The 15489-nt window shown below is 36.4% G+C and overlaps 1 protein-coding gene across 3 annotated transcripts in view; it reads left to right on the forward strand.

Moving 5' to 3' along the window:
* Positions 1-15489, forward strand: part of GOLM2 (golgi membrane protein 2) — a 112406-nt gene that overhangs the window by 65614 nt on the left and 31303 nt on the right. For all 3 annotated transcript variants that reach the window (XM_047735757.1, XM_047735758.1, XM_047735759.1), the window contains exons 7-8: positions 1608-1706; positions 3965-4135. In XM_047735757.1, the coding sequence (XP_047591713.1) occupies positions 1608-1706; positions 3965-4135 (270 nt within the window). The remainder of the gene's footprint in view (positions 1-1607; positions 1707-3964; positions 4136-15489) is intronic.

Genomic DNA, 15489 nt, shown 5'->3' on the forward strand with positions numbered 1-15489 from the left:
ACTCTATCGTGTAGATGTAAAAAGGCATAACACAAAATTGTTTATAATGACAAACTAAAAGTTATATATGTTTTACAGAGGGTTAATTCATTAAATTTATTATATCCATAAATGGTATGTAGTTGTTAAAAATGATAATGTTGAACTGTATTTATTAACATACAAATATATTTATGATTTTTTAAATGAAAAAAGCAGGGTACAAGAAAGCAAGTATAATATCTCATTTTTGAGGAATAAACATTAGATACTTACATGTATATAGAAAAAGAATTTGAAGAACTCTGTAGAAATTGGAGAGTGAGATTAGCACTGTCACTTATCTTTAAGCCCACTAGTAGTTTTCTAGGTCATCATTTGTTCTGACCCCTGGGGGAAGCCTCTGTCTTGTCCTAGGTCATGATCTCAGGGTCATGAGATTGAGTCCCATGTCTGGCTCTTTGCTGAGCATGGAACCTGCTTAAGACTCTCTCTCCCTCTCCCTCTATCCCTCCCCCCCAAAAAAGAGAGAAAGAATTCATCAGGTGTGTTATATTAGCAAACAACCCCCAATTGCAGTCACTTTATTTTTTATTGTTCATTTTACAGTCTGATATAGGTTGGATGATTATCTTGTAGCTGTCCTCCCAAGTAGTGTCTCTTTCATTATTTGATAACATTCATCTTCACATGTAGCATCCTGAGTGGCAGCAGAAAGGGACGAGAGATTGTGGGTGATTTGCACAGATTTTATTGCCATACCTGGAAGTGGCACATTCAGTTTTGCTTATATCCTCAGATCAGAACCTAGTTGTATGGCCCCTAACTGTAAGGAAGGCTGATCTTCCTCTGATGAGTTAAGAACACATTATCTCTGCCACCAAAGTTTTAGAAGAATAAAATGTGCCACTAATCATATCTTACAGATGGGTTCTCTGTTTTTTTCTTCTTACCTGTTTCTGTTCTCTCTAGTTTCTTTGCTCTCTTGTTTCTATCTTGTTAAGCTGCCCAGGGAAACTGTAGCGTTAGTGATAGTGAGTGGAAAATGATCTTTCACTGTTGCCTTCATTTCTTAAGGGAGAATAAGGTCCCCACTAGAAGATGTACATCTTTTTTAGTAAAGCTCTTTGTACAAAATATAAATTTTCCGTCTTCAAAAATAAAATGCATTGTTCCATCAGTCATGTTTAATTTTTGTTTAAAATCTGAGCAGCTTAGAGTAGCATATTCTCATTGCTTTACCTAATCTATAAATGTCGATTTTATTTGTACTATCAATAGAAAAAGATCTTGCTGTATCTGAAGAGATTCATTTATTTTTTCATTCATCAAATCTTAGTTGAGCTTTTGTTATGTGCCGTTTATTCTGGGTGATGGGGATATAGTGGTGTCCAGATATATGAGTTCCATCTATTTTATATCCTGGTCAGATTTATTGGTCACCAAAATCTGTGATGGATAGTACAATGTTTCACTTAGTAACCATAAGTTAATTAGTTAATATATCAACTATAAAGATTACAAAATTAAAATAAGCATCATAGGATTAGTGCAGTGCAAATAGATTCATGGTGGTTGGTTTTTAGAAATCATATTGTCAGGAATAATATGGATATCTTTTCTTTTAGCTCTAAGGAAACCCTCTATTTCTGTTTCTCAATATGAAAGTCATCAAGCAATCTCCCATATTCCAACTGGACAACCTCTCTCCCCAAATATGGCTCCAGGTACGAAGTCATATTCTTTTTTTTTTTTTTTTTTAAAGATTTTATTTATTTATTTGACAGACAGAGATCACAAGCAGGCAGAGAGGCAGGCAGAGAGACAGGAGGAAGCAGGCTCCCTGCTGAGCAGAGAGCCCAATGCGGGACTCGATCCCAGGACTCCGAGATCATGACCTGAGCCCAAGGCAGCGGCTTAACCCACTGAGCCACCCAGGCGCCCACGAAGTCATATTCTTAAAATTCCATTTGAAAACCAGTTTACTGGTCGAGTGTTATTAGTGAATAAAACATGTCATTTAGTAACATGGTGAAGTAGCATTCATTCTAGTTAATGTTACATATTTCCCAGTGATTGATCAAAGCTCAGGGATAAATAATCCTTTAAAAGTACACTTAGTCTGAAGTGTTCTGAAGAGCAGAAGAATTATTTGTTCTGCCTGTCTGGACTATGTTCCCTTTCATCTCTGCCAGTCTGTTTGTGTTTACCCTTTTCAAAATGTGTTGAAATTTATCTCACAGAGTCCTTCTATTAACAACTACATCCATCTGTATTCAACTCCTTACTTATAAACGTATCTGTCTTCTACTGAATATATATTTGATTTTATAGAAATGTTCCTCTAAAATGAGAATTGATATGATTAAAGTTAATTATAGTAAGGATCTAAATCAAGGCTTTGATGAGGAAGAAAGGGAGTAGGGGAAAGGAAAGTTTTATCCAGGAGTTAACTAATAAGAAAGAATCAAGAGTTAGCATGGGGGCCTGGCAGGTTCAGTCAGTAGAGCCTGTGACTCTTGATCTCTGAGGTTTGTGAGTTTGAGCCCCAGATTGGATGTAAAGATTACTTAATAAAACCTTTATGGGGTGCCTGGGTGGCACAGTCTGCTAAGTGTCTGCCTTTGGCTCAGGTCATGATTCCAGGGTCCTAGGATCCAGTTCCACATTGGACTCCCTGCTCAGAAGGGAGCCTACTTCTCCCTCTCCCTCTGCCTGCCGCTCCCCTTTCTTGTGCTCTTTTTCTCTCCGTCAAATAAATAAAATCTTTAAAATATATTTAAACAATCTTTAAAAGAGAGAAATAATCAAGATTTAATACTTTAATACTCATTCAGTCAGTAGAGTCTATGACTCCTGATCTTGGGCTCCTGAGTTTCAGCCCCACACTGGGTGTAGAGATTACTTAAAAATAAATAAGTGAACTGAAAAAAAAATTAACAGTTCTGAGTCACTGTGTAGATGAATATGACTTAGAGATGGGATGCCTGGGTGGCTCAGTTGGTTAAGCATCTTCCTTTAGCTCTAGTCATGATTCCAGGGTCCTGGGATCAAGTCCCACATTGGGTTCCTTGCTCAGTGGAGAACCTGCTTCTCTCTCTCCCTCTCCTTCCTCTCCCCCTGCTTGTGCATGCACACAGTCTCTCTCCCCCACCCCCAACAAATAAATAAATAAACGCTTTAAGAAAGAAAAGAAAATGACTTAGAGACCAGAGATTTCTGACAGCAATACAGAGTTTGAAGGGAGAAGATGATACAGGTCTTTTTTTTTTTTTTTTCAATTTTTTTAAAAAGATTTTATTTTTTTATTTGACAGAGACATAGTGAAAGAGGGAACACAAGAAGGGGGAGTGGGAAAGGGAGACGCAGGCTTCTCGCTAAGCAGGGAGCTTAATCCTAGGACCTTGGGGTCATGACCTGAGCCGAAGGCAGATGCTTAACAACTAGGCCACCCAGGTGCCCCAAAGATACAAGTCTTTTTTTTTTTTCTTTTTTAAAGATTTTATTTATTTATTTGACAGAGAAATAGAGAGAGCACAAGTAGGCAGGGAGGAAGGCAGAGGGAAAGGGAGAAGCAGGCTTTCTGCTGAACAGGGAGCCTGACATGGGTCTCAATCCCAGGACCCTGGGATCATGACCTAAGCCCAAGGCAGACGCTCAACCAACTGAACCACCCAGGCGCCCCCAAAGATACAGGTCTTAATCCCATTAAAATCTTTGGGTTTCTATTATATATCTCTCTGTTGGATACGTCTATAAAATCAGTACTAGAGATACTTACCTAGAAATTATTAGTGATTTTCTCACAGCTAAAATTACATTAGCTGTCAGATTTGATTAAAGAAGTTAGAATAAAGCCCCCCTTCCCCCCAAAACCCTGCCTGAGTACGCAGTTTCAAACAACAGTTGTCTTACCTTTTCTAAAGCAGGTCTTGTGAAATTCCTCAGCAAAATATGACTTTGGTTTGATGTTTTTATGCTATAGATTCTCATGGACATCACAATGGAAATGCTGGAACTTCGAAACAGAACCCTTCCAACCCTCTTCAGCGTTTAATTCCAGGCCCGAACTTGGAGAGTGTACCCAGAATTCAAGCAGATATACTAAAGCAGGCTACCAAGGATAGAGTCGGTGATTTCCATAAGTTGAAGCAAAGTAAGAATCAGTTGATGAATGTTATGCTGAAAAGATTTAAATATAATATGTTTACAAGGATTAGTTAAAATCTTCATTATTATAGTCTCTAATGAGTGTGAAGTTATATGCGTATAGAGAGAAGGTATGATGGTGGTGAAATTAAAAGGAAAGCAAGTTTTAAATGGATAGACATATATTAAAGAAGACTTTAAAAAGCTTCTCATGTTTTCCATTATTAAGTAATGAACTTCAGGTGAGTTGATTTTTTTAAAAATGCTGTTCTTATGACTATAAAATTTTTTGGAGAGGTGATAAAAGATATGTTTTGTTAGGCTAATGAATGAAAACTTTGCTTAGGAGGAGAAGATAAGTAGTTTTGATAAATGGATTCTGGGAGATATGCAGATCTGGGGAGACTGCCATAGTAGAAGGCTCAATGCTGCTCTCTTTTCTCTTCCCTCCAGTTGCAATTTGCTTCATTTCAGTGTTAGGAGAGAAGTGAAAGAAATTGAACAAATTTGTAGTACCGTGTAATGAATTATCACTGCTTAATTGTTTCAGGGGTATCAACTTTGATAAGTGGACAGTAGCTGTTAATCTGTGTAACTCTCTAATTGGCAGGTTCTTAGGAAGTGCGAGAAATTCCAATAGTAAAGTTTGAACAGGACATATCTCTTAGGTCAGTTCCCTTAAACTATACCTTTCACTACTTTTGCTTTACAAAGCTTTTTCTCTTCAACTTTGAACAGACAGAATGTCTCAAAGCTGCAATTTGCCTTTGTTGGCTTTTTATGATGGCTTCTATGGCAACAACTGTTCAGAGCAGTGTTTAGGCAGGTACTTGTGCACAGGTTCCTTATTCGGTGAGGACTGCACAGTGTTATATTTTTAAATCTATTCAACATATTTTTATTGGTCTTTTGACAGTTCATATTTCTTCATCTATATGAATATATACTTTACATATATTATTTCCTCGGTCTTTGTTTTTTTTTCCCCTCAGTGATAGTTTTTATTTATTTATTTATTTATTTATTATGTGCACTGGGTGTTATACTTTGCATATGTTTAACTCACTTTCTCCTTCCTTGATATTTTAAAGTGTATCCATGTAGACTGAATGAAGTATCATCTGAAAAACATTTTTTTAAAAAGACTTACTTATTTTATTTTTGGACACATGTCAGAAAGAGAGATTGAGAGAGAACGAGTGGAGGGAGAGGGGCAGAGGGAGAAGCAGACTCCCCACTGAGCAGGGAGCCCAATGCAGAACTCGATTCCAGGACCCTGGGATCATGACCTAAGCCAAACATTGATGCTTAACTGACTGAGCCACTCAGGCACCCTGAATTTTTATTAAACAAATGTGGCTAATTTTTTTGGAAGATTTTATTTGCAGGTAATCTCTACACCCAGTCTAGGTCTCAAACTCACAACCCTGAAATCAAGAGTTGCATGTTTTTCTGACAGAGCCAGCCAGGTGCCCCTATCGTTTAAATTCAATGAAGGGCGCTTGAGTGGCTCAGTTGGTTAAGCGTCCGACTGTTGATTTCTGCTTGGGTCATGGTTTCAGGGTCATGGGATCGAGGCATAACCCTCTGAAATAAATAAATCTTTTAAAAAAAATACACTGAAAATATTTTCCTCTAAGTCTTGTTGAGGAATTGGCCTGAAAACTTATCTGAACAGAAAGAGATAGTAAGCGTAAAACAAAATACCTTTATTTAATATCTTAATTCATTTAAGACTTTATTCTAAACTTATAGTTTATCCTGAAAAACTTTTTATTTTTCCCATATCTGTATTTTTTTTTTTTACTGATCTTCGAGTAAAGAATGTGATTGGAAAATAATTGCCAGGAAATTATTATTCTCTACAACTTATTTAAAAGAGCCTGTTGAGTTTTGAAGTCTTATTCCAAATTCTTTTCATTGTATATATAGAGTTGAAATCAATGGGAGCACTATTTTGTGCTTTACATTAGCATTATCTTTACATACATTTTAACCTATCAAATAGTTACACAGTTGTCATATTAAATAGATACATACATATATACACATGTATAGGCGCATATATTCCATTGTGCTTAAGCAATAATAAAAGTTCATTTAGCTTAACTCTTTTTTATTGACTATACAAATTATTTCATATTTTCTCATGTTAGTTGTCATGGCTGTGAATATCTTATCTTCAGATTATTTCCTGCTTCTCCTACTTTGAGGGTATTCCTTTAAAAGTAGTCCCCAAACTGAAATTCCTAGGTCAAAGTATCTGATAAGCTTCTTTATAGTTCCAGTTACATATTGTCTGTCAGATTGTTCTCCAGAACAGTTTCACTATGTCACTGGAGATTTTTTTTTTTTTAATAACTGCATCCTTTAATGGCAATAATACAATTACTGGATTAAGAGACCACAGGAGAAAGGGCAGGTGTCACTGGAGATTTTAAACTTATTTATTTCCCTGTGGCCTGACCACATTTGGTTTTTAACTCTTTTATGAGACATTTAGAATATAATGATTCCTTAAAAATGTTTTAATAAACATTTACTTCCTAGTAGCTTCTCCATTTTTATGTGAGGAATTTTACTGTAATTATTTCTTGGTATATAATCTGTGTATCAGTTTGACCACTTAGCCTAATAACTTTGGATATTGATCCTATATCTTTGTGTCAAATCTTTATATGTAATTCAGATATTAACCTTTTAAAAATTACCTTTGCCACAGTTTTACTCTTCCATTGCCTTTCCTGATATGAGACTTTATTATATTTTATCATGCAAGAATTTTTTTAATTAGGGGCGCCTGGGTGGCTCAGTGGGTTAAGCCGCTGCCTTTGGCTCAGGTCATGATCTCAGGGTCCTGGGATCGAGTCCCGCATCGGGCGCTCTGCTCAGCAGGGAGCCTGCTTCCCTCTCTCTCTCTCTTTCTCTGCCTGCCTCTCTGTCTACTTGTGATCTCTCTGTGTCAAATAAATAAATAAAATCTTTTAAAAAAAAAGAATTTAATTATAAATAATTTTTAAACTGTGGCAGAATGCACATAAAATTTACCAAAGTGTACATTTTGTGGCATTTAGTACATTTATAATGTTGGGTGATCATCACAATTATCTAGTTCTAGAACATTTTCATCACCCCAAAAGAAAAACCTGTATTCATTAAGCAGTCATTCCTGGTTCTCTGCTACTCACCGTCCCTGGCAAAGATTAATCTTTCTGACTTGAGGGGTTCACCTATTCTGAATCTTTCATATAAATGGAATCACAATATGTGACCTTTTGTGTCTGGCTACTTATACTTACCATGATGTTTTCAAGATTCAGCCTGTTATAGCATGTATCAGTATTTTATTTTTTATGGCTAAATTACATTCAGTTGTATGAGTACCTTTTGTTTATCCATTTATCTAAATTTCAGTTGTTTCCACTTTTGGCTATTATAAATAGTGCTGTATGAACATTGATTTGCAAGTTCTTGTTGAACACTTGTTTTTGATTCTTCCAAGTGTATATGTAGATATGGAATTGCTGGGCTATATGGTAATTCTATGTTTAGCTTTATAAAGGAACTGCCAAACTATTTTCCACAGTAGCTGTATCATTTTATAGTCCTACCAGCATGTAAGACAGTTATTTCTCCACATCCCTGTCAAAACTTAGTACTTTCTGGGGTTTGTTGTTTTATTTTTCACTGTTGTCATCCTAGTGGATGTGAAGTGGTATCGCACTGTGATTTTCTTTTCTTTTCTTTTTTAAAAGATTTTGTTTTCAGATAATCTCTGCATCCACTGTGAGGCTCAAACTTACAACACTGAGATCAAGAGTCATATGTTCCACTGTCTGAGACGGACAGGTGCCCCTCATTGTGATTTCCATTTGCATATCCCTAATGACTAAGGAAATTGAGTATCTTTTCATGTACTCATTGGTCATTTGTATAAATCTTTTTGGGAAAATGTCTATTCAAGTCCTTTGCCCACTTTTAAATTGGGTTGCTTGTCTTTGTTGTTGAGTTTTGAGCATTCTCTTTTTTTAAAATTTCTAATTTTTTAAAAGACTTTTAAAATTTATTTATTGGACAGAGACAGTGAGAGAGGGAGCACAAGCAGGGGGAGTGGGAGAGGGAGAAGTAGGCTTCCTGCTAAGCGATGGGGATCGATGCGGGGCTTGATCCCAGGACCTCAGGATCATGACTTGAGCTGAAGGCAGACATCCAATGACAGCCACCCAGGGGATCCTTGAGCATTCTTTTCTATATTCTGATACTAGACCCTCATCAGGTACATGATTTACAATTATTTTTGCCCATTCAGTGGTTGGTCTTTTCATTCTTTGGTAGTGTCCCTTGATGCACAAAGTTTTTAATTTTGATGAAGTCCAATTTATCCCTTGTTTTGTTGTTCATGGTTTTGGTGTCCTATCTAAGAAACCTTTGCCTAATCAAAGCTTATAAAGATTTCCCCCATGTTTTCTTCTAAAAGCTTTATAGTTTTGTCCTTTATATACAGGTTTTGATCTATTTCTTATATTATTTTTAATCTAAGTTTTATATATGATATGAGGTAAGAATCCAGCTTCATTCTTCTGTATGCAGGTATTCGTTGTCCCATACTATTTGCTGAAGAGACTTTTTTTTCTCCATTGAACACTTGTGGCATCCTTGTACAAAGTTAATGTGTGAGTTTATTCTGGACTCTCAATTCTGTTCCCCAGATGCCACTACCACACTGTTTTGTAACTTCGTGTTGTTTTGAAATCAGGAAGTATGAGTCCTCCAACTTTGTTCTTTATAAAATTATTTTGATGATTTGGGATCTCTTACAATTCCATATGACTCTTAGGATCTGCTTGTCTACTACTAAAAAGGCAGTTGGCATTTTTTTTTTTTTTTAATTAACGTAAGCTCTATACCCAATGTGGGACTTGAACTCAGGAACCTGAGATCGAAAGTCACATGCTCTACTGACTGAGCCATCCAAGTGCCTCAAGGCAATTGCTGAATCTGTAGATTACATTGAGGAATATTGGCATCTGAACAATCATAAGTTTCCAGTACATGAAAATGGGTGTCTTTCCATTAATTCAGAGTATCTTTAGTTTCTTTCAGCAATGTTTTATAGTTTTAAGAGTACAAGTCTTGTGCCTCCTTGGTTAAATTTATTCTTAAGCACTTTGTTCTTTTTGATGTTATTGTAAATTTGATTCTTTTTCCTTTTCAAATTATTCTTTGATAATGCACAGAAAAATGACTTTTTTTTCTTGGCTTTTGAGGTTTTAATTTTTATGCAAATTTCTAAAAATATGTAATATTTGGTTTCATCTTAAAAATTTGGAATATGGGGACGCCTGGGTGGCTCAGTTGGTTAAGCGGCTGCTTTCGGCTTAGGTCATGATCCCAGCATCCTGGGATCGAGTCCCACATTGGGCTCCTTGCTCGGCAGGGAGCCTGCTTCTCCCTCTGCCTCTGCCTGCTTCTCTGTCTGCCTGCTTCTCTGTTTGCCTGTGCTCACTCACTCTCTCTCCCTCTGTCCCTGACAAATAAATAAAAATAAAATCTTTAAAAAAAATTTTTTTTTGGAATGTGGTATTTTATTTTCATTATTGTAGCAATATAGCTCTGGATCAGTGTTTTTATATATATTATATGTAATATACCTATGTCATACATCAGCATATATAAACATGTGTGTGCCTGTATATATATATACACACACACAAAGTTAGTACTTTGAATATGATTCAAAATTTTTGTGCCTATTTTCTATCAACTGCGTTTGTTTTTTATGTTTTGCCCTGCTTTACCCTTTTTTCCTTTTTTAAAAATTTATAAGAGAAATCATATGGTATTTGTCTTTCTCTGACTTATTTCACTTAATATAATGCCCTCAGGGTACATCCATATTGTTCCAAATGGCACTTTCCTTCTTTTTTATGGTTGAATAATATTCCATTGGATATCCATTTATCCATTGATAGATATTTAGATTGTTTCCAGCTCTCCCTTTTTTAAAAAAAAATTTTAGTGGAGAGAGAGTGAATGTGCGTAAGTGGGGGAGGAGCAGAGGGACAAGCAGACTCCCCACTGAGAGCAGAGCCCAGCATGTGGCTCAGTCTCACAACCCAGACATCATGACCTGAGCTGAAATCAAGAGTTGGACATTAATGCACTGAGCCACCCAGGCATCCCTCCATCTGTTGAGTATTATAAATAATGCTACAGTGAACATGGGGGTGCATATATCTTTTTGAATTAGTGTTTTCGTTTTCTTTAGATAAATACCCAAAGTAAAATTGCTGGATCATATGATAGTTGTAGTTTTAATTTTTTTTTTAAGATTTTATTTATTTATTGACAGAGAGAGATCACAAGTAGATGGACAGGCAGGCGGTGGGGTGGGGCTCAATCCCAGGACCCTGAGATCATGACCTGAGCTGAAGGCAGAGGCTTAACCCACTGAGCCACCCAGGCACTCCTAGTTTTAATTTTTTGAGGAACTTTCATACTGTTTTCCATGGTGGCTATACCAATTTACATTTCTACCAAAAGTGCTCAAAGATTCCCCTTTCTCCACATTTTTCTAGTTATGGCTGATTTTTGTTTGTTGATCTTCTATCCTGCCCCTTAGCTGAATTTGATACATTAGGTTTTTATTTGTATATATTCAGGTATATCCATCTTGACTTTTATGAGAACCTTCATTTCTTTTAATCATCTATTCTTTATCTGGGCATAATGTACTCTACTCAGTCCAGGTTGTTGTCTGTGCTTCTGACCAACTGATGGTAGATTTGAGGTTCCAACAACCCCTTCCGTAAGTTCGATTAATTTGGTAAAGTGGTTCACTGAACTCAGAAACACTTTATTTCCTAGATTACAGGCTTATTATGAAAGGATAGAACTCTGGAATAGCCAGACAGAAGAGACATATTGGAAGGTATGGAGACAAGGTAGAGTTTGGCTTTCCTCATTTAGAAAATTCCAAATGTTTTAGGAGCTCTCTGCCAGAAAAGGGATGAAGACAAATACATATTTCTTAGCATAAATCAGAATATCACATATGGATTTGAAAACTGCTTTATAATAATTTGAGTTTTGAAACTTAAAAAAAAATCTAATTTTTTCTCTATTCTTCCAGAATAATTTCACTAACTAGTCCTCAGTAACCTTACTGTAGGGGTACCCAGGTGGCTCAGTCACTTAAGCATCTGACTCTTGATTTTGGCTCAGGTCATGATCTCGGGGTTGTGAAATCTAGCTGCGGGTAGGGGCTTTGTGCTGAGCATAGAGTCTGCTTGGGATTTTCTCTCTCCTTCTGCCTCTCCCACCTCTCTCCCTCTCTGAAAAAATTAAAAAAAAAAACAAAAAAAGAAACTGTATTATTTGCTATCTTTAGTCTTTACATCTAAGCCTCCATTTATTCATGCTTTATTGTAGTCTTATGCTTTTCTTTGAATAAATATCTGACTTCCCAAGTTATATTGATGTCCGAATATTTAACTGTTTTTCCTCATTATTTAAAAATGGGATTGTTTTTCTTTATGTTTTCAAATTGTACATCACTATTTTGTAGATTATAATTTACTTTTTGGTATTTCTCATTTCTTGCACCTTTAAATTGCTTATTCAGTATGTCCAATAAATTCTTTTTATAAAGATTTTGAGAGATATATTATCATGTTAATTGCATAAGTGATTTTATTAAATATTTATTTTTCAGAGAGTAAACACTATTTAGTCATAAAGGAAAATTACTTTTTTTTTTTAAAGATTTATTTATTTATTTGACAGAGATTACAAGTAGGCAGAGAGGCAGGCAGAGGGGGTGGGGGGAAGCAGGCTCCCCACTGAGCAGAGAGCCTGATGTGGGGCTCGATCCCAGGACCCTGGGATCACGACCTGAGCTGAAGGCAGAGGTTTTAACCCACTGAGCCACCCAGGTGCCCCAGAAAATTACTTTTTAAGTACAGTTTTGCCTTATAGTTTTCTTTCTTTTATTTTTCTACCTTGTAACTTTCTTCTTCAGTTTTATCCTTCTCAAAATCATATTTGCCTAAAAAATTTCAAAATAATAGAAAAATGATTTGAAATAAACTTCTAAGATACAAGGAACCTGTAGAGATAACCTAATGCCCTATTACACGAAGTATATAGATCAGTGACCAAGAGCATCTATATCACCTGTTAGGATTTCAAATCTTACCCTAGACCTTCCTTATTTATTTATTTATTTATTTATTTATTTATTTATTTATTTATTTATTAAAGATTTTATTTATTCATTTGACAGACAGAGATCACAAGTAGGCAGAGAGGCAGGCAGAGAGAGAGGGGGAAGCAGGCTCCCTGCTGAGCAGAGCGCCCGATGCAGGGCTCCATCCCAGGCCCTGGAATCATGACCTGAGCCGAAGACAGAGGCTCAAACCATCCAGGCGCCCCATAGACCTTATTTATATTTCTATTATAGTTTGAGACTCTTCTCTAATTTGTGAGTCCCTCATTTCCCAGAAAAGAAAAATGAGGTCCAGAAAGTTTAATTTGCTTAAGATAAATAGTGGAACAATCAGGACTGTTCTCTAAGTCTTCAGGTTCACTGTTTCTCTGCTTTATCACAGTGCCTCCTCTACTTTTGAAGTTTTAGAAAAATTCCTCAATATTTCCTTTTCTTGTTCTTTTTCTAAGAAGTTCCTAATCATGCTTTAAAGCCATGCTCTGTTGTCACCTGTTTGGTACTGCTGTAGGGGAGGAAAAATTTTCCTTGACCACCTTAGGGTCTATGATCAGGTCTGAAATTTAAAAAACTGATAAATATTAACAAGAGGAAAGCATACAAATTTATTTAATGTAAATTTTAATGATGCAGCACACTTCATAAGAAAATGAAGACCTGAGAAATGGTTAAACCTGAGTGTTTTTTTGCTAGGTCAGATGAAAAGTGGAAAGTTGTGGAAAGATGTGATAAGACAAAGGGTATGAGGTAAGTGTAGTAAGCTGGGGGAAATGTAACAAGGCCTATTTGTTCAGATTCTTCTTGGTGTTGCTGTGTCTTGGATATAAAAATGTTCCTTCTCTCTAGGTCCAGGGAGGGTACCTTTCACGTGAGGGTTTTATGACCTGCTTCAGGAAAGGTCAGAAAGTCCTTCCTTCACATACCATTTCTCATATTCCTTCAGCTTAAAATATTTAATATGCCAAGGTATTGTATTTGGGGGTGGCATGTCCTGAATCCTGTCATTCCCCCATCTGAAACTTCAAGAAATATCATTCCAGAAACTGAGTTGGTAGACTGTCCCATAACCCACTGAACCTGTCTCTGTCCTGAGTATTTCTAGGGCAACAAAAGAAAAATAACAGTTAATGATTGGAACCAGTTTTTAGCCCAGAAGACAGTTAAGAAGATTTTCTAGATGTTGGACTTGAAGCATGTTCAGGTGAAATAAGGACAAGGCACTGGAACTATGACATATTTTCCTGGTTTACACTTTGAATGTCTCTGACAGTGTCATTAAGTGATCTGGTGAATTTTTTTTTTCCTTTTTAAAGATTTTATTTATTTGTTAGCCATAAGCAGGAGAAGCGGCAGGCAGAGGGAGAAGCACACTCCCTGCTGAGCAAGGACCCCCACTGTGGGACTGTATCCCAGGACTCTGGGATCATGACTTGAGGTGAAGGCAGACACTTAACTGACTAAGCCACTCAGGCGTCCCGATCTGGTGAATTTTTAAGGTGACACACATAGGAACGCACAAAATTTTTCCATATATGAGCTGTTGTGGTGATTTCTCTGAAGTTTACATTTAAGTTGTCCAGCTTCAGTTTGCACGGCTTTGGGAAAAGGACACTTGGAATTGTTAGTAATTCAAAGTCAGAGGGTGGGGAAAAATTAGAAACTAGAAGGATTCAAGATGCAGTATGGTTAACAAGTAGGTAACAAAATCCTTTTTTTAAAAGATTTTATTTATTTATTTGAGAGAGAGAGTGAACAAGAGGGAGCTTGGGATGGGGCAGAGGAATAGGGACAAGCAGATTCCTGGCCAAGCAGGGAGCCCAACACAGGGCTCCATCCCAGGACGCTGGGAGCATGACTTGAATTGAAGTCAGATGCTTAACTGACTGAGCTATCCAGGTGTCCTAGTAGGTAACAAAATCTTAAAGACAATGAACAGGATTAGAATTAATACCCATGGGGCGCCTGGGTGGCTCAGTGGGTTAAGCCGCTGCCTTCGGCTCAGGTCATGATCTCAGGATCCTGGGATCGAGCCCCGCGTTGGGCTCTCTGCTCAGCTCTCTGCCTGCCCCTCTGCCTGCTTGTGATCTCTCTCTCTGTCAAATAAATAAATAAATAATTTAAAAAAAAAAAGAATTAATACCCATGAGGGTGTGCTATAGTTTTTTGTTGAAGCATCATTTTTTCCTCTATAGTCACCACCATTTCTATCAAAGTAACACTAATCTGTTTGCAAAATAAAGCTAGTTTCATTAAAATTGATCTGATTATTTATATATGTACAGCAACAATAGTGATTGCCCACATAGGTCTTTTGAGTTTGTTTGCTGGGACTTTTCATAAGGAATCTCAGATTCGAATTTTAAAAGCCTTTAGAGGTTAGGAAGCCAAGCCAAGGAAAACCCAATAAATAAATACTAACACCTGCAGTCAACCTTAGATTTGTGAAGCTGGTCATACTGAATTTTATGCATCATTCTGAAGTATGACATTTAGTCAGATCCTTGGTAATATAACTAAAGTTTCCAAATATGTCCTAATACCAGGAGAACAGATTCTTACTGAAGTTTCCCAAATAACTATATTGCATGAAAATAAGATTACTCTGTTTCTGATTTTTCTAGTGATCAGGTAGGGGGGAAAATTACTTCATCTTTATTAACAAAGGTATATTTTTACAAATTGCTTTAAGTTATAGATTGCTTAAGAGAAAAGAGAAAAAGTTTTCCTTAAATCTGAAAAGCAAAACCAGCAATGCTGGATAGTCTGTTATGAATCCTGTACCTGTTCATTTACCCTCATTCTGTATTAAAGTGGTAACTTGTTGAGGGCAGAACTGTGTCTTAGTCTTTTTTATTTTCCCAGACTTCATATACATAGTAAGCATTTGTTAAATACTTATTAAACTTATTGTATCGGTTTTGGGATTTTTATTTATAGATAGTGACAATCAAAACGATAGCTTGATCATAAATTATATCAATATATAGTTATGAGAATTTCCTACTTTTAATTTCTTCATTTTAAAATTCTTAGTCCTAGAACGATTATAGTCACTCTCTTTTATCTTATTTATTTTAAAAGATTTATTTATTTATTTATTTATTTGACAGGCAGAGACACAGAGAGAGAGGGAACAC

The sequence above is a fragment of the Lutra lutra genome, chromosome 7 (genome assembly GCF_902655055.1).
Source record: "Lutra lutra chromosome 7, mLutLut1.2, whole genome shotgun sequence".
Taxonomy (NCBI): domain Eukaryota; kingdom Metazoa; phylum Chordata; class Mammalia; order Carnivora; family Mustelidae; genus Lutra; species Lutra lutra.